The sequence below is a fragment of the Corvus brachyrhynchos genome, unplaced genomic scaffold (assembly GCF_000691975.1).
Source record: "Corvus brachyrhynchos isolate BGI_N302 unplaced genomic scaffold, ASM69197v1 scaffold152, whole genome shotgun sequence".
Lineage (NCBI taxonomy): Eukaryota > Metazoa > Chordata > Aves > Passeriformes > Corvidae > Corvus > Corvus brachyrhynchos.
In genome coordinates this window covers 7,366,484-7,388,262 of record NW_008237447.1, presented here as the reverse complement: position 1 = coordinate 7,388,262, position 21,779 = coordinate 7,366,484, and the positions used below count along the sequence as shown (strand labels likewise).

At 39.3% G+C, this 21,779-nt stretch overlaps 1 protein-coding gene across 1 annotated transcript in view; it reads left to right on the top strand.

Moving 5' to 3' along the window:
* ROBO2 (roundabout guidance receptor 2) overlaps nucleotides 1-21,779 on the top strand; it is a 1,044,784-nt gene that overhangs the window by 429 nt on the left and 1,022,576 nt on the right. Inside the window, exon 2 of the mRNA XM_017731509.1 lies at nucleotides 13,881-13,997. Within this exon, the coding sequence (XP_017586998.1) occupies nucleotides 13,895-13,997 (103 nt within the window). The 5' untranslated portion in view covers nucleotides 13,881-13,894. The remainder of the gene's footprint in view (nucleotides 1-13,880; nucleotides 13,998-21,779) is intronic.

Below are 21,779 nucleotides of genomic sequence, written 5' to 3'. Positions count from 1 at the left end.
ACTTCCCCAAGTTTGGCCGGGGCTGGGGGTGGGAAAGCGGGAGAGGTCGGTGGGCGCCGGGGGCGCGGAGCTCAAGGGCAGCGGGGATAACACCTGGTGCAAAGCTGAGCTGTGCTTCCAGCTCGGCTTGTTCTGGGCATCCCTCAGAATCCTAATGCCAAAGCTAAGGGAGCAGTCAGGAACGTGCTGGCATGAAGAAAGAGCATCGGAGTTTTGCTCGTTTATCCTATTTTACCTACAATTTAATGCATGAAAATGTCAGTTATTTCAAATTATAGTTCACAATATACCAAGCAGTTCAGCTCATAAAAGGTATTAGAGTGCAGTATGTAAACTGGAAATTGCAGACTTCCTTTATTAATTTGGAACTAGCATAATATATTAAATTTTGCTGAAGTTAATACTAAGAAAAAAGTTAGGCAAGAAAGATAGTTGCAATTAGCTTTGGGAGAAGTAATACAAATGCAAATGAGTGTGATGACACTTCAGTACAGGCATGTTGCACCAAAGAGAACCCAGCCTGATAAATTTAAGCTCTGCGCAACCAATTCAGAATGAGGCTTTTTTTTTTTTTTTTTTTTTTTTGGTCATTCTCATAAGTTTAGATAAGTGGCAATATATCCACTGCATACATATGTCTTTTATAGATAAAGCATTTATGATCAAGAAGGAATAGTAATACTCACATGGGTCCTTACAAAGGCCTCTAGGATTGCAAAAATAGTCTCTAACTAACTTTATTGTTAAAAATCTTGGGCCAAGAATAGGCAGGGTACCAGCTGTAAATCCAGGGAAGTAGTTATCCTTCTAGCCAAAGTTATGGCCTGCTATTTAAAGTTGTTGATACTGGGTTACTGATTTCTGATATAACCTACATAAAATAAACTTCATGAATTAAAACAGTTGTGGAAAACCAACCATATTTTATTCCTAATGTTATAGAAATTAATGATGGAAACTAATTTTGGACTTACATGTTACTTGTTACATTTCAGGTACTTCATACCTGGTGCACATTTCACTATTTCTCTGGCACAGCTGGATATAGTGTACAGCAAGTGTACACTGTACAGCAAGTGTAGTGTATAGCAAGTACATAGGTGGCTACTTTTGGTCATTACACAAAGTGTAAGCCAGAGCTACAGAGGCAAAATTGTTAAAAGTATTAATTCCCTTGTCTCATGTCTCCTGCTGGGCAGTGAGAAATAGGTGCACTCTACTGCAGCTCAAATCTGGTGCAAGTAGGGGGTGTTTACCTGCATCTTCCCATCCAAGGCTCCATCAGCAATGTCAGTCAGAGAAATGATTGAATGATTAATGGAATGAGAATGATTAATATGGGCACAGGATATTCACAAGGTTGTTGCTATAACCAACAGTTACAGTGGACATTTAGGTGTCAGTCTTGGTAACATTAATAACCCATGTGCCATTGGGGAAAACTCAAAACACCAGACGTATAGTTTCTTTTTAGTTAATATGTAGCAATTGGGTGTAAGTGTGTGTCTTTCCTCTCTTAAATGACCTTTGCCTGCATGCAGAGGACTGTCATGTGATCCGTGTGTTGCTCAAGCTGCTGGAGTTCTTATAGTGTAGTTATGGTTTGCTGTTTCTCTGAGTAGTTATGAATTTCATTTGCACATTTTACTCTGGCTTCAGAATTAATTAAAAGGTATCTGTTTTGATGTCAAATAGGGTTCTCAAAATCAACAGAAAAAAATGCTTATACTGAAAGTCCCTTTATTCCAAAATTCCTTAATTAGGTAGGTTGTAAGCATCAGAATAAATATGAACAAGAATCCCACCAATCTTATTTTTTAAAGAAACAGTAAGAAAAAGAAGTAACATTATGGATGAAAGCTATTTCTTACTATGTTTTAACTGAATTTTAGTTGGATTAATGTTTCCAATGTGAATTTTTGTGCAGGTTCAAGTACTAGGTGGGCGATATTACCTTCCTTTGTCCCTCCTTGACTTCTTGTTTGTGCTAAAATTAAGTTTCCCAACTGTGAGACATCATCAGGCATTTTCACAAGTAGCAATTGAAATCTCTTAACACGCCTACAAAGCTGAAAGCCAAGTCATCTATTTAAAGAGTGTTTTGAAGTGGTGCTTTTCTTTGTTGGTTATCTGGGCAGTGGAGAAACAGTTTATCTGACATCAATTCCCTTGGAATATTTGGGTTTTTCTGTGGAATAACTGACCTTAATGAATGTGGGGAATTGGCATCAGATTAAATCTTTACCCACAGTTCAGCTCCATGAAAAAACTTAGGAGTGCCTTCAGCTCAAGGGCTTTGTCTTTAAACCTTGAATGAAGAGAACCTGTTCCAAGGTCAGCTAGAAGTTATAAGGAACAACAAATGACCACCTATGAAGTCTGTACTGATAAAATATTTTGTGAGAAGGACAAAGCAGTCTGCCCCTTTGGAGGGAAACCAAATATCTGTTTATCTGAGTATCATAGTCACAATATTTAGTGAAGTTATTAGAACACAGGACTGCATGGTTCCTGAGCAAGTTCCAGCAGCAGTTCACCATTCCCATTTGTGTATGATGCATCCAGATATTTCAGAGTGGTTTCCACTCATTAGAGATCATACACTGATCTCCTAGTGTATGTTTAGCTTACTCTAGAGGGAGAGAAAAATCTTGGAAGAAGACAGAACAGTATCAGCCTTTATGAAAGACAGAAACAAGCACTGTGGCTGCAATTGGAGCTGAGGCGGGAGTCACAGAAAAACATAACATGACATCAGGGGTTAAACTTAGGTGAAAGTAGAAAAATAATGGCAGTCTTTGTCCAAAAAATCCCCTCAGTCAAGGTGTCAAAATGAGATATTGCTTTTATTACACTGTACTGATGCTCAGGCATTGATTTTTCTTTTATCTGCTGGTCTGCTTCTCAATCAGCAGAATTTCTTCATCAGTTCTACCCTGCACCTCACAGCTTCATGGTGTTTGACTGGGAGTCATGACTAGGCTTCTGGAAGGTAGCATGCCCTTGGCTGTGGGAAAACCAATATTAAATATTATGTTGATTTTCACAGTATAATATTTTCTTCTTTTCTAACCTGTTTTAAACCATGATTTGGAAAGTAGCTTTGCTTTTTTTTTCATTAAGACAGCTTTCAAAACCCAAGGCCTCCAACAATGCTAGTTTTTCTTTTAAACAGAAGACAAAAGCCCCACAGCAGTAAATTGAAACTAATGGCTGTATTTCCTTCCCTCTTCACCCCGTAAACAAGAAATTTCTGTCACAGAACCCCACTTAGCTAGAGCCTAGAATCAGGGATATAAAATATTGGCTGAACAATGGATTTATGATGCCACATTCTCAGGAAGCTTGGTCAGAATAAAGACCTCTTCAAGTCACAGAGGGTGTCTGCCCTTAAAGGTACAAGTTTCTGGCTCTCATGGATCCGGTCTTTAAAATCATGAGATGCAACATGGTTATGCACAGGAAAGTTATTCAAAGAAGTTCTTGAGGATTTTAAAATTTACTAGCCACCGTGCTTTTTATCTTATGGAAGCCCAGATAGCTAAACTCTGGAGAGATCCTTTGAAAGAGATGTAAGCAAAATTCCAATAAATATTAAAAACTTCTAGACTACTCTCCAAACGCTTTTTGGTAAATTATGCACTCTCTGAACATATGAAGGTATGATTTCTGGTACGGGTGGGACATTACCAGTCTCATTCCCCTGGGATTTATGCCTACTTGAATTTTGCATACTCAACATAACAGGAAAAATAGCCCTAACCAACTGTTTCCATCTTTGTTGGTACTCCCACTCAAAAAATTAGGTGTTTTTTTGACTTTTCCCATTCTTCACAGTTATTCTGCCCTGATTTTTTTTTTTTTTTTCCAAGTCCATCAAAATTACTTTAGGTCAGGCAGGGGGGATTTACAAGAATAACTGCGCTAGTATTCCTTGTTAGTGGTAATAATGTAAAAATATGTAGTATATAGAAAACACTGTAATTTAATAACTCATTAAATCATGATCCGATTTCTTAGCTATACTATGTGATGCTTCATTGGAATGTATTCAATAGATCAACCTCCAGCTAATTTAGTTTTTCCAAACAGTCCTGTACAATATTATTGCAAACATTTGTAACTGTACAAAAAAAAAAAAAATACAAAAAAAGCCAGCAGGAACCAAAGTTGCTCTCAGGCACATTAGGAAATCCTGTGCATATCAAATAGCACAACTGGGACGTACTCATTTGTTGGTGGTTAGGAGAGGTGTCAGGCTTTGACAAACCTATTCAGACTTTACTACCCTGCTGGTATGCACCTGAGCAGATCCCCAGGTCAGCCTGGCATCTCCCATCCCTTAGCTGCTCTCCATGAAGACTTGCAAGTCTGTTGGCTGCTGTAAGAGACTGAATAATTGATTTCTGCAGCCATGCTCCCATGCTGGGGGAGCTGGAACGTGGTTGTGCTTCTGCACTCCCTTGAGAACACAGGACTGCATGGTTCCTGAGCAAGTTCCAGCAGCAGTTCACCATTCCCGTTTGTGTATGATGCATCCAGATATTTCAGAGTGGTTTCCAGTCATTAAATATACATACGACGCTCATGCAGAGAGTCATTATACCCACTCTTCTGATGGGAACAGAGATTTTTTTTTTCCCCTTATTTTTTCTTGTTGAGTCAGAGCAAAGGGCTCACCTTGAAAATTCCCCTGCTAAATTCAAGCACTGAAAAGAGAAAGTTTGGGTTAGAGCTTTATTTGCTGAGCCATAGTATCTGCATAGTATCTTCATCCTTCTAAGCAGTAGGCTAAAATGTGTCAGCACAAGCACACTTGCACTGAAAAGTCTTTATGTTTTTTTTGGTCACCTTAGGGGGCTTGGAAGACTTGCTTTCAGCCTCACTCACACTGGTGGAGTGTCTCTATTCTAATTTTCCTTCCCCATCCACTACAAAAAAAGTGAAGAAATGCTTTAGCCAAAATGTTCAAAATCCTATAAGGAAAAAATTAAGTTACATCAACCTCTGCGTGCTTCTGATGTGTGTTAGAGACAAACCAGACCACAGCAGCATGTCCAGGACATGAAAGGTGGGCAAGTGATACACAACATCTTTTATTTATTCCTTTTTACAGAAATTTAGTTATCTACTGTAGTGCCCCCCTTTCTCCTTTGAAGTGTAACACAAGAAAATACATCTTAAACCTCACTGTTTTCTAATGTAAATGTAGAGTGGGGAAAAGAGATCAGAATAATGAATGCTTCCGAGAAGTGCTGATGTTTTAACAGTGGATTTTGTCCCTGCTCCTTTTTCTCTGCTCTTTGTTTGTTGTGGACCCTCATTTTAGACATGAGTGTTTCTCACAAGGTTTTGGTTTTTTTTTTTTTCTAATCTTCCAGTATTATTCTCCATATGTGTTTGAGATCAAAATAGTTATCATCTGAATTTAACTTAGTATATCTTTCTCTTTGTGATAGGCTGCTATTTCAGAGGGTACAATGCCACTATTAATCATCATAAAGGAAATGCATGAAGACAGTCCAAAATATGTGTCAGGCACTTCAAGGTGATGGATGCACAATAGATGGCCCCATTATTATCACTCAGTAACTTGAAAACTTTTGGTCCACACATTTTCTCACTTTAAAACATCATTAACTTGTTCATGGGATCCAATACTTTGTGAAAAATGTATTACTCTTCTACTCACTTTTTCCTCATCCTTCATGCTGCATTGACAGAGCCGGTTACCTGAAATTTCTTAATGCATTGTAAGTTTACTTCTCAGTGTATGAGATAGCAAAGAAAACCAAAACAAATGGTTGTGTGGAACACACGTCAATTATATTGATTTTGATCTGTTAATGTAAAAGCAGATTGTAGGAGTGATTGTAATTAGGGAACTTATGTTTATTGGTCACAGTTCTAGTTACTCCTTGGATTTGTTCTCTTTTGTGAATCAGACTTAAATACTGAAATATCTGTGTCAACTGAATGTGGCTGATATTCTCCTTTTAGGATTGTTACAAAAGTTATACAAACCTAGTGAGATTGACCAGTGCAGCCCACAGATATTCCCCAGTCAGATCATTCACGTGATCTAGTCTAACCATCTGCAAAGTAAACGGTTGCAGTTTCCACAAGTATCTTCTGCTATCTATAGTGGTACAGCCAATTCCTGTATCAGAGCCTGTCATCTGAACAACTGGATGAAAAATCTTAAAAGCTAAAGTCATCCAATATTTAAACTTTCTATTGCAAAGGAAGTATTCTTTTTCATTTTGGGAAAAAAACCCTTTTTAGTTATAATGAAATTGCCATGAAGGTTCATAGTGTTTCATAAAACTGAAATTGGTAAGTTTCTATACACAAAAGAATGGAAGAAACTATCTTTCTAAAGGCCTTGAAACATATTTGCCTTCATTCAGGAATCATTAATTCACAGTTACAGTGTGTCTGTAGGTAATTTTTATTTCTCCTAACAGTACATATGTTGTTTTCTTTATAACATTAATCTGATGTTAAAAAAATTCTATCTTAAAAATATTGCATCTCTTACATTTTTCCCTTTAAATTTTAATCAGAGAGTATGGAAGAATCAATAGTTACTTAAAGGTTACTTTGAAAGGTTCTGAAAGCAAACCTGATTATAAGTTAGTGACTTAATGATTTAGTACATTACTGGATAATCAATAATTGCTATCTGATGTTCTGAATCACTCTTACTAAATATGTTTTGGAAAGTTTGTAATTACACCACAGGCATGCTGAACTGAAGAAGACATAATCAATGACACAGACAGTGGATCAAGAGCACCCTCAGCAAGTTTTGCAGATGACACCAAGCTGAGGGGTGCTGTTGACACTCCCGAAGGACGGGGCCATCCAGAGGGATTGGACAAGCTTGAGAAGTGGCCCATGGGAATCTCATGAGACCAAGTCCAAGATGCTACACCTGGGTTGGGGCAAACGCTGGTACCAATCCAGGCTGGGAATGAACAGATCCAGAGCAGCCCTGGGAGAAGGATTTGGGGGTTCTGGTGGGGGAGAGGCTGGGCCAGCCCCGGCCGTGTGCTCTGGGAGCCCAGAGCTGGGCCCCATCCAAAGCCCCGTGGGCAGCAGGGCAGGGAGGGGATTCTGCCCCTCTGCCCCGCTCTGCTGAGACCCCACCTGCAGTGCTGCATCCAGCTCTGGGGTCCCAGCACAGCAAGGACAGGGACCTGCTGGAGCCAGCCCAGAGGAGGCACCAAGGTGATCAGAGGGCTGGAGCAGCTCTGCCATGAGGAAAGGCTGAGAGAACTGGGATTGTTCAGCCTGGGAAAGAGAAGGCTCTGGGGTGACCTCATTGTGGCCTTCCAGCACCTGCAGGCAGCCTGCAAGACGGAGAGAGACTATTTACAAGGGCCTGGAGTGACAGGACAAGGGGGAATGGCTTCAAACTGACAGAGAGTAGGTTTAGATTAGATATTAGGAAGAAATTCTTTGCTGTGAGGTTGGTGAGGCACTGGCACAGGAAAAGCTGTGGCTGCCCCATCCCTGGAAGTGTTCAAGGCCAGGTTGGATGGGGCTGTGAGCAATGTGGTTTGGTGGAAGATGTCCCTGCCCATGGCAGGTCCTTCCACCCCAAACCCTTCTAAGGTTCTATGATTCCATGAATTGCAGAGGCCTCCCTTCTAATGTCACAAGAATCTGTGTTCCAGCAATGGATTTGCCCTCTCAGTTGAACCATGGATGCCTCCAAGCTGACAGATGTCCTCGGCTATCTGTTCAGCTCTGCATGGGAGTTCATGGCTTTTCACCTTCTATGCACAAAGGTTGTGTCTGGCAGCTTGGATTGAGGAGCAGGAGTACTTTGGCCCAGCGAGGGCAGCACTGGAAACCTCTGGTGTGGTATGGACCTTGTTAAGCTGCTCTTGTACTGGCTCCGAATTTAAACAGGCAAAATCTTATCATTACATTGTGTAAACAATCCTGATACTGCAGGGAAGTCCTATCACATAGTATCTGGTTCCACAGATAGCCCTCTGAGGGAGCTTGTATTTATAAGTCGTTGGTAATGTACTAACAGAAAGGAGGTTAAAAAATACAGTATTTGTAACAGGCAAAGTAAGACATCAGCGATAAATTCAATTATTTTAAATGCATCAGACCAGGCTCTGATTTCAGTTACGTGGATATAAACAGGCCTGCTGGTACCACAGACTTTTGTGCATGCAAGGAATGTCAGAATCTGTTGCTGCCTGCTCTGAGCTTCCCCTCCCCCTCCCAAAGACACGCGATCCCTGCCCATGTGCTCCGAGCTCCTTTGTTCCAAGCGCGGGCAAAGCCAAATGTAACTCAGACTCTTCAGCAGTGTGTGACTGGCCGGTCACCCCGGGTCCGCCCCCAGTCCGCCCCTTTCCCCTTCTAATAAAAGATGGTCAAGCGGAGGCTCCACCTTTCTCTCAGCTCAGCAACTTTCCTGTGAACGTCTCTTGTTGTCTGTCTCATTTGAAAGCTTCTAACTGCAGGGAATTGAGCGAGCAGGGAGCTATATTTCTCCCTCTTTGCTTCTGCTGATGGTATTTGCTCTGCAGCTGATTCAGGTACCGATTTTAGAGCTACTAAAGTGCTAGATCGCCCTTGCTACCTCTCAAGGCTGCTCGAGGCTTTCTAAGGCATTGAAATACAAGCGCTAGCCAGTATAAAGCTGAAAAGATACCTTCCACAAGAATCTTGTCTCAGGGATGTAAAAATACATCCACTTTAGACTATAATCTGTATTAGAAAAATTTAGTCTGTCCTCGGACTTTCCTTAGACATCAACATTCAAAATATTTATAGGATATTTTTTGAGTTTGGTGATTTTTAAACAGTATTTTGGGGTTTGATTTTTTCCCCCTTTCTTTTCACAACTGTGAAACTCCAAACATTTTATGTACCTGCTAAAACTCTTGTATCATGTTGCCATTTCAGATAGATAGATCCAGCTGATATGTGAGGCTGGCGGCATTAACAATGGCCAGAGAAGCCATTTATCGCTTCCTACTGTCTATACCAGGTATTTCATAGGTGCTGTGTGGAGAGGAAAGCTGTTCTTTAAATATAGAGCTAAGTGGCTAAATTCTACTTCATCTGCAATGGTAACTTCCACTTTTATGAGGCAAGTGACATTCCCATGATTTGCCAGGAAGCTGGCATGTTTTTTTTGTCATTTGCTAAAGATTTATGGAGTGTATGTTTGCATAGAATAAATACTATTTTTTAAAAATATATCTTTGTATAGAAACTTATAAATTGATTATACTAAAAAGGATACTTAAGTCCACATAGTTGATGTACTCAGTGATTCAAACAAGACAAAAGCATATAAAATAACCCAGGCAGTAACAGAAGGAAAGCAAAAAACATGTAAGTTGTTGCCACCCCCAAAACAAATTCTGCAAAGCCATGAGTTTTAGTGGATCATGCCATTGAGATGGCAACAAATCTCTGGAAATACAGCTGAAAGCCTCCCAGCTTTTCATGCCAACACTACTTCAACAGAAGTCTCATCTAAAACAAACTTCAGACTTTGTTATAGTCCTTTATATGACAGATTTATCCATGTTCCCTGATTTCCTGCCAACTGACTGCACCTGGTTCACTCTAAATTACTTACAGTTAATTGTCAATAAATGTGAAGAAGGTCCTCTTGCCATTTTTCTTTTGGCTGTGAAGCTGGTGAGTCTCATGGCTATTTATCAGGTAGAGTTATACATGCAAGTTTAGAGGAGAAAGAAAAAAGAGTAAAATAGAAGGCGATGGTAATTGTTTTATTATTTTTTTCCCCATGTGTGTCTTGGTGCAGGATATGTGTGAGCACAGCTGCAGTAAGGTTGAGATGTTATTTAATTCAGCTGAGGCCTGGTTTGATGGGCTATAAAGGGTGAGGGAGGTGGCCTGGGCTTTTCTTCTACTTGTGTAGGGAGAATTGTTGGTGTAGAAGGAAGAGAGAGAAAGCCTTCCAGGTGAGTTTTTATTTCCCTCTTAGCCTGGTGTTTTTCTCTCTTGTAGCAGCTTTGGAGGGTAATATAAAAATAATGTCTTCTCTATGGAGTTAGAGTAATTAATAAATTTTTTTGTGCTATTTGAGATTGTTATTTGTGCATCTTGCTTTTCTTTCAAGAGGCCTTGCAACACCAAAAACTTGCTTTTAAAATTATTTTTTGTATAATTGTAATTTCTATTCACCTCTTCAAAAGATAACTGAAGGAAAATGGTGAAAAAAAAAGGACTTTTTCCTGTCCTCTGTGTCTCCTGACCTGTTTCAGCTGCTGTTCCTATTGCTTTGACATACTTATGGCTTGATTCTGTCCTTGGTCATTTTATTCCTCTGTTTGAGGGGCTGAAGCAGCACTGGTGTAAACCCAACTGCTGTAAAGGTTAATTACAGACTTGATAGTTAAGCTTTTTTACTGCAATGTAGTCTCTATTAAAAGAAGTGTTCTTTAATTAAAAAATGTGTTTGTTTGAGATAAACCTGTTTGCCTGCACCTGTGTGAAAAGTGAGGCTGAGGATTCAGAGGGGATTAATGGTTTTGAATCCAAGACAGTTTTCTGCTTCTATAATGAAAGACTCCTGTTGAATTTTCCTTGGGAAATGGAAGCTGTAGTTTGAGCTTTCAGTTACATATGTGTCAGTTACTGTTCTTTGCTTCTTTTCCTTTACAAATTATCAAATAAAAGACAAGAACTATGACAGGAATAATATCTATAAAGCTTATATTCCCCCACTCTCTTTGCAGTTTTGTGTTGTGAAGCGCACTGCTTTCACCCAGTCCCTGCAGCCTCTTCTGCCTCACTCTTTCTTTCAGGGATGGTTCCTGTGTTGAGAAGAAAATGGCTCCTGGATCCAAAATAAAACTTTACACTTCTTGCTTCTTTTGTTTTCAATTGGAATACTATGGATATGGTGTCTAGGCTTCCTCCTAGTAAGATGGCTGTTTGCTTCTGTCTACTAGTTATGAACTTTCAAGCCAAAAAGGCTTTTTTAAAATGTACACATTTCCTGGTGAGGTTCTGATGTTCTCACAGAATGGTCTGGGTTGGAAGAGACCTTAAAGATCATCTTGTTCCACCCCCCTGCCATGGGCAGGGACACCTTCCACTAGACCAGGTTACTCAGAGCCTCATCCAACCTGGCCTTGGACACTTCCGATGATGGGGCAGCCACAGCTTCTCTGGGCAGCCTGTGCCAGGGCCTCAAGAGCCTCAAAGTAAAGAATTTCTTCCTAATATCTAATCTAAACCTGCTCTCTTACAGTCTGGGTCTTAGAATCAAGAATCAAACATGGTTAGAAAGGAAAAAAAGATTTTACCTTTGTATTTATTTTAAGGATCCTTAGGTGCACCATGTCCAGGTTGAATGCACCTCAATGCACACCACACAATAGATTGAGTATAACATTATAGGTGTTACTAATTAGCATATCTATCAAAGATTCCCCAATGAGAGGCTTGAGTGAGCCCTCTCCCCAAGGAATCTTCCCCTGGATGGTTCTATCTTAGTTTACAGAATGTGTTCTGGAGAGGACCTTGGGGTCTGGGGCACACTGATCCCTAACTACAAAGCTTCTAAAATGTTTAGTCTCCTAAACAAGTCTTGGACAAACAAGTCTAAGAATGTAGGCTAAAAAACACTAAGAATACAGAAGTTATAAAAAGAGTATAAAAGGGGTATAAAAGAAAAGACAAAAAATCACATGGCATCACTGAGGCCATTCCCCCTTGTTCTATCCTTACGTGCCCTTGGAAAAAACCTTTAGGTACTGGAAAGCATCTTAATGCCTTCTTAGTTGTAATATTTATATTACAGCTAGTAGGGCTGTAGTTACAAATGCCAGCTCTTTGTGGAACTCTAGCTTTCTGTAGACACAGTCAAAACAAAAATTATCTTGGACATTTTAATTAATTGTAAAGTAGGTAAATAACTAATTGAATACCATCTGTTTGCTTGGGCTGAGAATCAAGGATGTGTCTGTTAGTTTGAGGAAAGAATATTCATGAAACAGAATATCTCTTTTCCAAGATCCTGATTCTACAAAATTATTTCTTTGACCTTGCAGTGGTAATGTCCATATATTTTTAGGGCATTTATTTGTATTTGTTGTTCTACATTTTTGCTTTAGAGTTCCCATATTCAGTTGTTTGCTTCTCCTTTCCTCTGGGGGTTAAATAGTCAAAAATAGACAAGGCAAAAACAAATAAAGCTTTTTATCATCCCTTCCTTTCTTCCCTCCAGATGCCTGAGAGGGGACAGGGAGGAACTGTGTGTGCTGGATGGGGAGGGCACTGTTTTGCTGAAATAACAGCTGCTCTAGGGGGCCTCAAACAAGCTCTTCACAAGAAAATCAAGGTGTTTGTAACAATGGAGAGGTTCCCCTGTGCAAAAGGGTTATCCTCCACACCCAGTTTTGAAGCAAAGGACGATTTTCATTCTGAGCAGCTGCAGAAGTGCATGGGCAGCTATTTTGTGATCTGGGCTGGTGGTTAGAGCACTGATTAAATGCAAAAGTGGAGGTTTGAGAGTCACAGCAAACAGGAAAAATTACCCCTCCCCTTTAACGTATTCTACATGTCTGCTTTTGTAGCATTCCTTAGGTTTTTATTCTGTAAATAATACTGGGGTTTTAGGTTTCACAAAGCAGAGATATTTTTCACTGGAGATTATCGATCAGAATTGAGAATTATAATTTCAGTTAAACCTTTTGTTATGGATGGGTGCTGCATCCATGAGTTTGGAAAATAGCTTTTCTAAAAAGAAAAGTTACTGTAATAGCAATATTGAAAGTATGCTTAATCAGCCAATATGTAAATATATACTTCTGTTTATGTAGTGTTTTCCCTTTCTTTTTTTATGTTGATTTTTTAAAAAATTGTTCTATTGACAAGAATTTTAAGGCTCTTTATAATGGAGAAAAGCACAAGAAGTTTTTACAATACCATCTTTTTAAAAACTACTTATTGATGCAAGATTTCTCACATGTTGGATGAATTTCCCAAATATTCATATACTAATTTCTGTGACAGTTGCCTTTAGACTAGAAATGACATTCTATTTTTTCCATTCAGTCCTGTGTAATTGGTACAGTTGTGCCAAATCTGTATTTGATTAAACAGATCTTCTGAAGGAGCAGGTCTGAGTCAGAGTGCTATAAGGGGAGGTGTGCTGGGGAGTAATAAATAGGTAAATGTTGCTGATGCCAGTGATGATGCCCAGAGAAGCTGTGGATTCCCCATCCCTGGAAGTGTTCAAGGCCAGGTTGGATGGAGCTCTAAGGAACCTGGGATAGTGGAAGGTGTCCCTTCCCATGGCAGGGGGGTGGAAAGGGATGGGCTTTGAGGTCCCTTCCAACCCAAATCATTCTATAATGTGAAAAATGTGGTAACTGGAAGACACAGTTGGTCCCTAAAAACCCACAATGAAAAGCAACTGATAACACATCTCAATGTTGTAAACCCCAAGGTTTTAATAAAATCAAGTTTTAAGTTAATTGTGGGGTTTTGCCTCAGGAAATTTTCTGTGCTATGCAATAAGACTTCTAAGAGATTCAGTGAAGTGCTGCTTGTTCAGGACTTCTAGACCTGGCTGGATTTGTTTTTTTTTTTTTTTTTTTTTTTTTTTTTTTTTTTTTTTTTTTGGTGAAGTTCGGGCTTTCTGTATGAAAGAAAAGTTCAAACATTTCAAAGCAGCTTATTTTGATTTTGTAGCAGCCTATGAGGTGACAGTCTTGAGCAGACAGTCAGGGAGGATCTGAATGTAGAGTTATAGAAGATGTGTACTGAGGAAATCTACGGCAATTTTTTGCTTTCCTTCATCCAAAAGTATATTTCCCAAGAGGTATAACTGAAACATTAAATAATATTTCTTTGTGTAGCATCCAATAATGCAATGGCTGGAAGACAAGGAAGTGGCAGAGTAGTTGGCTGGATGCACTGGATATTAGCAATAATTCTGATGCTGTGGGGTCACCAGATCAGTGGACAAGGACAAGGTAAGTGAAGATCTTTTACTGCAGTTTGCCATTGGCACAGTATTGTTTGGAGGAACGAGGGTGTGTGATCAAGTGCTGAACTTCTGTGAACAGCTGATGAGAAATTATAAAAATCTGAAGTACTTCAGTTGAGAAGTCAAATGCTGCTTGGAAAATGATGTCTTGATGCCTTCAGGGATTATCCAGGTGCTTGAATCTGTTTTCATGTGCTCAGTGATTGAAGTGTGCCTTGAAATAAGTCTTCCTTTTGTATTTGTTGTTGGCTCTCCAGGTGTGGAGAAGTAGTTGTTCAAGAGATTATAGGCACGGATGCTTTGTGCTGTTTGGCTGTGATATCTGCAGTGAACCTGCAATATTCATAAAGGCTTTTGTGGCCATGCTATAAATAATCTCCCTGTTGCATTCCTGTCTCACTCACTGATGGTGGTGCATAATAACAGCTTTAGGGATGCAGACAGGCAAAAGAAAAAGTCTTCTTGGGTTTTCAATTTTGAAAAATGAAGCATTATTGCATGTTTCTGATCTGAAGGCTGTATCTGAGGGCTGCTAACAAGAAAGGTAAAACCAGGCTGTTGTAGTTTTTAATATATACCTAGAATGACAGATGCTTGTGTGTTGTGTCAAACTGGGAAGGGGGAAAAATCTCATTGAAAATTTTGAGGCACTGAATTAAAGGGAAGTGGATAGGCATTCCTTTTTGAGTAATTCCTTTATCAGGCCTTCAGGAAATGCATGTTACATGTGAGCTGAGATTTCCACATCCCCCACTTGAGAAGTAAATTAGGAAATGATGTATGTTTTTCAGCTACAGCCTGTCTGTTCCCTCTTAGTCCAGTCACTGGCTACAAGCATGATGTTGGTTAGTGTGTGCAGCCTGTGCTAGGTCCATTTTCTCAGGAAGTTTGGGCTGCAGGAAGAGTTCTTGGCTGTTGGAAGGATAATGGTGTTCACTCTTGCTTGGTGCAGTTTTAGAGGTAGGAATTGGTTGTAAATTGTGCACTGCAATTCTGCTGGAAACTTCTGTGGAAATGCTGTGTGTTGATGCCACAGATCCTCAAAGCCAACCTGGCAGCCCGTATAGGACTTGAGCAGGGAATTGAGTGTTTTGCAGGGAGTCACCAGCTGTTCTGTGATATAAGTTGTATTTGTACAAAAAGGGGTGCTGCTTTTCTAAAGTGTCCATTTTGATACTATGGTCTTTGAATTGGAAAACCAGATACATTTGAAGGCTGACTATTTTGTGGTATTGTGCTAAAATGTGATGGGTGTGGTAAATTTCAGTTTTATGAAATACTGGTGAATGGCACTGGAAAGAAACACAGATACAGCATCTTGAAAGAGTTTGTTTTCAAAGTGGGTGATGTGAGGGCACTTGTGCTGTGAAATATTCTTTATGTGGTTGTAAACCCTTTGTGAATTCCTGGCTGATGACAAGATAGTCTTGATCTGTGAACTGACCTTTAGTCAAGTAGTTCTGTGTGTTTCTGTTTTCTAATAATTACCAAATCATAACTACCTAATAACTACATGATTGTAGAAAAATGAAACTAGTAAAACAAACCATTCTATAATGCAAAATGTCTTCCTAAAATTAGCAGTAATCCTTAGTGGAAAAGGGATATGAACCACCATCATGTTATTTTGCTTTAATTTTAAATAACTTTGCTAGGTTGTAATGAAGCTTTTGAATATTAAATACCTCTAAGCAAGTCTAGTGTAATAAAACTGGCTGTGTTTCAGGCTTGATAGACTTTGTACTCTACTCTGATGGATGTGTAGTGTTGATTTTTGAGCATACACTTATTGCAACTGCTGTGCACTGTTTGAACCTTCACTTGAGAAATGTGAACTTGTAATAATAAGAAAGTAGTAGATTATAAACAAGGAACAAGTATTTTTTGGCATAATTATATATGCAGGGTATTAAAAAAATGCAGAACCTCTAGGTTTCTGGATACAGCCGTAATTTTGCTGTGGGTTTCTGTTAACACTTTATTTTTCTAAAGTAAAAAGTAAAGCCCTTTGGCCATGCCTTGCAGGAACGCGAGAAATGTAATTTCTGATTAATTTGAGTAAAATTAATATTAATTATAAAGTTTGGTTATTTGGAGTCTATCAGGACAATAAAATGAAGAAATAATGATTCTGTGTCTGGGCATAAAACCAAAAGTGTTTGAAAGCCATATGGCTGCATTTAAAGCAAACAGCTTCTGAGTCACGTAACTTCAGCGTGAGTGGGTTGCTATGGAAGTTAGAAAGAAATCAACATTTGTTCCACCTCCATTTCCAATCTGAATAGTAAACTCAGATTGAAAACCCTTTGTTTTCAACAGCTCTTTCTATCTGTCTCTTTGTACACGTTAACCCAACCCAAGAATTCTCTGGTTCTGGAAGAATTCTCTGTGGGGCTGCACCTTGCTCTATTCATGTGTAGCTTAGGACTAGATACTTCAGTCTACCCAGTGTAAGCGTCCAGTAGAGACTGGAGTAAGGAAGAAACTGTTTTAATTTATTTTGCGCTCTTGCACAACAGAGAAATGTGTAATTTTTAGAGTTTTGCATCCATTCTGCTTTTCTCACTTACCTGAATGTTGCAGGTTTACTCCTCTGTATTCAGAGGAGTAAATATATGTTGGCTATATTTTGTAGACATAAGTAACTTTAGAAAAATACTTACCTCTTTAACATTGAGCCATGAGTAATTTAAAGGGTATTTTGAAACAGACTTGTTTCTCTTGGTGAACTTGGAGAAATCATATATCTGGAAGTCTGAAGTTACTTGAACAAAAAGCAGGCAATTACTGTTCAGTGATATCCACAAATAGTGTTAGTATTGATATTTAAGACAGAAGATGAATAAGGAGTCCTGGAATCTAATAATGTTCAGACTTGTAAAAGAAGTGGATGTTGCTTAATATCTGGAATTTCACTGCTGTATAGATGAAGCAGGTGCTCTCTTTGAAGCTCTGGAGTTGCTGGATAAAAGAGTGTCTGCTCTCTGAAGAACATGGCAGTAATGCTGGTGTTCTTGGATGCATGCTTCCTGCCCAAGAAGAGCCTTTCAAATCTTTTTTTTTTTTTTTTTTCCCCCAGAGCTGTCAGGGTACAGTGTTGACAGGTTGCTTTATTTAATGATCAAGCATAAAGGCTGTACAATGTGCTACAGCCAAGAGACTTCAAACAATGTGCTAGAAAGCAGTGGGTGTTGCTGGCTAGCCAAGCTCTGACCCCCTGCCTGCAGGAACTTTATTCCCCCCAACACAGGCCTAATGGGGGAAAAACTTAAACATGTTGTATGTATTAGTAAGAATTTAAACATGTTTGAATTTAAACAGTATTGTATGTAAGTATGTAATATTTTTGGTTTCTTTTTGCATATTTGTAACTTTAACCAATGGTAAAGTAGGTCATGCTCAGCCAGAATTATGGCTAACTTGGCATATACAGGAGTGTATGTCAATATACCTTCAGGAACAGAAAAAGGGAGTCTTTGCTGGATTTCAGAGTCAGGTGGCAGCTTATAGCTGAGAACAAGCATTCAAATTGCCTCAATTTCACCTTCTTTTGTCTGTGCTGCTGAAAAAACCCAAATGTTCCCCAAAGCATACTCCAAAAGCAATGAATAACAATGTCTTCACTCAGTCCTGAAATCCTGAGATTATTGTTGCTTGCCAGTAGTGGGAAGGAAGGCAGATTGAGGATACCGGAGATTTCTTCCTGAACCCATCCTTAGTGACATGTTTTGGCTATGAATACTAAGCTATGGTATCTATTTTCAGCTAGTGCACTTTGCTGTGGGCTAAAGCAGCTGTGTGTCTTTCTCTAGCTCAGCTGTCTCTCTGACAAGGTAAAGGAAAGTATTTTGTATATATAGAGTGTGTATGTGTGCACATATACAGTCGTTTATGATACTAAATGACTGGCAGTGATTTTGGCATTAAAAAATGTAAAACACCAGAGAAATAAAAATTGGCTGTAGAAATGGAGTCTTGGAACTGGTTCCAAATTTCACCCCTCAGCTAATCCTGAAATGGTACATGGGTGCTGCGGTGCCATGATTTGCATCCAGCACTGCCAAATCTGCCAAGTGCATGTGTGTAACCTGGCTTGTGACTCCCAATGGGAAGAGGAGCAGCCCCATGGTGACATGGAATGGGATCCAGGTGGCACTGCTGCCTCAGAGATGCTGCCCAGACCAGCCTTGTGCACATCGGGCTTCCAGGTCACTGAGCCCATCCAGAGCCTGTGGCATAGCCCAGCAGGGTCGGATGGGTTTTCATGCTCAGGGGAAGAAAGCTGAGATCTGTTCTGGGTGTCTGATACGAGCTGACTTGCAGGCTTTTGTTTTAATGGTGATTTCTGCTATCTGAAAATCAGTCCTCTTGTCTTGCATCAATCTTTTGAACTCACCTTTAAATAAATAAATGTGCAAAGCTGCAGGTAATGTATGAATGCTTTAAAAAGAGTACAATGGAAGATGGCCCAGCTTTGAGCAGGAGGTTGGGAGCCTTCAGAGCTCCCTTCCAACCTGAACATTTTCCATGATGATATGAAAATGTTTAACTACAGAAAAATTGCCCCTTTAAAAAAAAAGATAAATTATATGCTTCCTAACATTCCACCAATATAATGCAACTCCCATCAACTACACTAAATTCAGTAAAATCTTAGCCCAGTAACTCCCTGGAAGAAGCTACCTTTTCAATCATGTTTAAGCAGAAACTTTTTTTTTTGTTTGTTTTTTGCAATTTACAGGCAGGTCATCAGATTAGAGCATCAGCTGCTGGGCAAGTTTATACTTAGTGTTGCTCAACATCTTCCCCAGAAAGAATTGTCCCACCTTGACTATTTCTAGCAGACATTTGAGATTTGGCATTTTCTCAGACTGTGCATGTGTGTATCCCATGTGAAATCCCATTCAGAATTTTCTGAGATGAAAAGTTGGTTGGAATTTCTGCTCTCAGTGGGGCTGGAGTAGCAGTAGATTGTACATAACACACACAAGAGCAGCTGACCCTGAAGCTGGTCTCCTGATCCCTCTGTGGCACTGCAGTGAGAAGGCAATGCACTACTGTTGTTGGGCAAAATGGGGAAGGGGAAAGGCAAAAAAAGGCTCTGTTGTGATTCCTCTTGAATCTCTAAATAGCCTCACTTCCTCTCATTAGGAGCAGCAAATACAAGATAAACACCGTCAGAAACTGGGGGATAAAAACGTTTAAAAAAGTCAGAATAGGTTTGTGGACTTCCTGGACCAGACCAAGTTAAAGTTCCATTCCTAGTCTGAGTATCTCTCTATGCTGGCACCCTGAAATATTAAACAATATTTCATATTTTTGGCCTGGCAGTATAAGTAAGAAAAGTTGCAATTGTTCGTTAAAAATGATACATGCATTTGCTGGCATATTTGAACACATCTTCTATGCATATGTGATATGTATTTTAAAAATGTCACATTTTGGAGAATGTGTGTACTAGGGCAGGTGTCCTGTGAATAATCTGGTATAAACGAGGCTATCATAAGAAGAAAAAATTTGTGGAGCCAGTCAGTACCCACAACAGCCACAGCAAGGTGGGAGCCCTAATATTGTGTTCTGTTATTTATGCTGGAAAAAATTCTTCTCTTGAAAGCAAGCATTTGGGATATGAGAACTGCGGAGAAGGTATTTCTGGAAGAAACTCCTGTACCCATTTCTACACCTCTGTCTAATCACACCCCAATGCTATTTAAGTATACTGTAATATTCCAATTTAAAGGAAACAATCTCCTACTATTCATATCTCCTTTTAGGTAAGAAGATACTAATGAAATACATAAGTACTTTTAATGTCTCTACAAAGATTATCAGGATGTGTTGCAGAATATATGAAATTGTTTTAAGGTAATCAGTTCATATCCTGTGAATGAAAACAAAGCTCATTCCAGCAAAATGAAACTTAGCAGTACTGTTCTCCTGTGAAGGATTCTATTGCAGAGAGCTGGTGAGCACTCATTTGGTCCCCTGCGTTGAGTCTTTGACAGACTTGTGCTTGGATCCAAATCTAGATTAAACTTAGATGAGAAGTTTAAACAGTCTTTGCTTGCACACTGTCAGCTATTTTAAGTTCAGGTGGTATAGTAAGAATAATTTGGGATAGAACAACCCAAGCTTTCCAGGCAGGTTATGTTACATTGCAGTTATTCCTTCTATCTTGATGCTTCCTCACTGTGGAATTCTAGTGGATATTTGAGTTAGGTGATGAAGAAGCTGAGTAATGATGGGGCTAGACCTGTGTCTGTATCCTCACTGTAGGTGTGTGAAGGCATTTAGAGACATTTGAGTGAGTTCTTGGAAACACCAAGCCCAAAACTTTTGTTCTTGAGACCAAGATGTACTGTGCTGGAAGGAACAGGAGATGTGTGTGAATGGCACACCTAAAACTCATGTTCTCACTTCTGCCCATGCAAATTGGATGCTACATTTTATAGGTGGAAAGGTGGTTTGTGTCTACACCTGTGCATGATAAAAAAATTCAAACTGCAAAACAAAGTCTTATTTCTGGTTCACCAGCCTGTAGTGGAGGGCTTCAGCTTTAGTGGAAGAAGCATCAGCCTTAATGCAAAGTGACTGCTGCTTGTCTCATCATAATGTTCTCAAAATACATTTGAAAGCACAGTATCAGCCTGTACCTTTACCCTACCAAAGTACCAGTAGTTTTTTATAGCAATTGAACATGATTTAGTACTTAACCTTTCTCTCTTATACATTCTGCAGCTTTGCTAATGGATAGCAACGCTGTATTTCAAAGGGAGGATTTGTTTTGTTTTTAATGGAATGGTTAATAGTAGCCACTTTAAAATTGGCACGTAGCTTTAAAAAAATAGGCTGTTAATCAATAATATATTACATTTTTTTAAAAGAGGTCTTAATTTGTGTAGGCAACACCCTTTGCAGAAACTCTTGATGGGAAAGAAACCAGGAGAGCGTTTCTTTTGGGTATTCTCTCCTTGTGCATGTACCTGCCACAGGTACTGGCTAATTGAAAAGTGAAATGTGAAAAAAGGCCACTGCACATACCACCTTGTAATGCAGCCGAACTTCTGCATGGGCTGTGGGATTTAAATTCGATCACAAAGCATGCTTTACTTTCAATCAATTATATTTCCATTTGTCATAAATCCTTCTTGCAGGCAAAGACACTGCACAGTTAATGCAACCTACAAATACTGCGTTTTTCTTTAGAATTTATCTTCATGGATTTTCACAAAAAATACAAGTTATTAAGCATGCAGACTTTGCTCTTTGTGGCCAATGATCAAAAAATATGTTGTGTCTTGCCTATTTCAGAGAGATCCAAGGTAACTCAAACAGTAAACAATTAAATATAAGACCTCATCATTACAGATTTCACTGCAATGTTATTCTCAGAAATCATGCAACAGACGGTAAGATTACTTTTAGCATTAAGTACAGGAGGAGATAACTTAAGCAGAGTACCTATTATTAATGAGGAAGTAGAAAATCGGTGGTAATAGTGCTAAGCAGCCAAGGAAAAATGGTTCTTATTACTGAGGTGACAAAAACCTGTGAAATTTTTGGTAGAAAGTGATAAAAGGGCTTGAGAATTCTCATGAAAAATGTGAACTATCTAAGAATAAATTTAGGTTTTCCTCATGAGTAATTTGCATTAATTTGCCTGAGGTTATTTACATGACTCTCTTATGACCTGAAAAGTATCTCTCTTCTGTGGACTGTGCTTTCTGTAGCTGTTTTCCCCCAGGATTGTTAGTCTGCATCTTTGAGA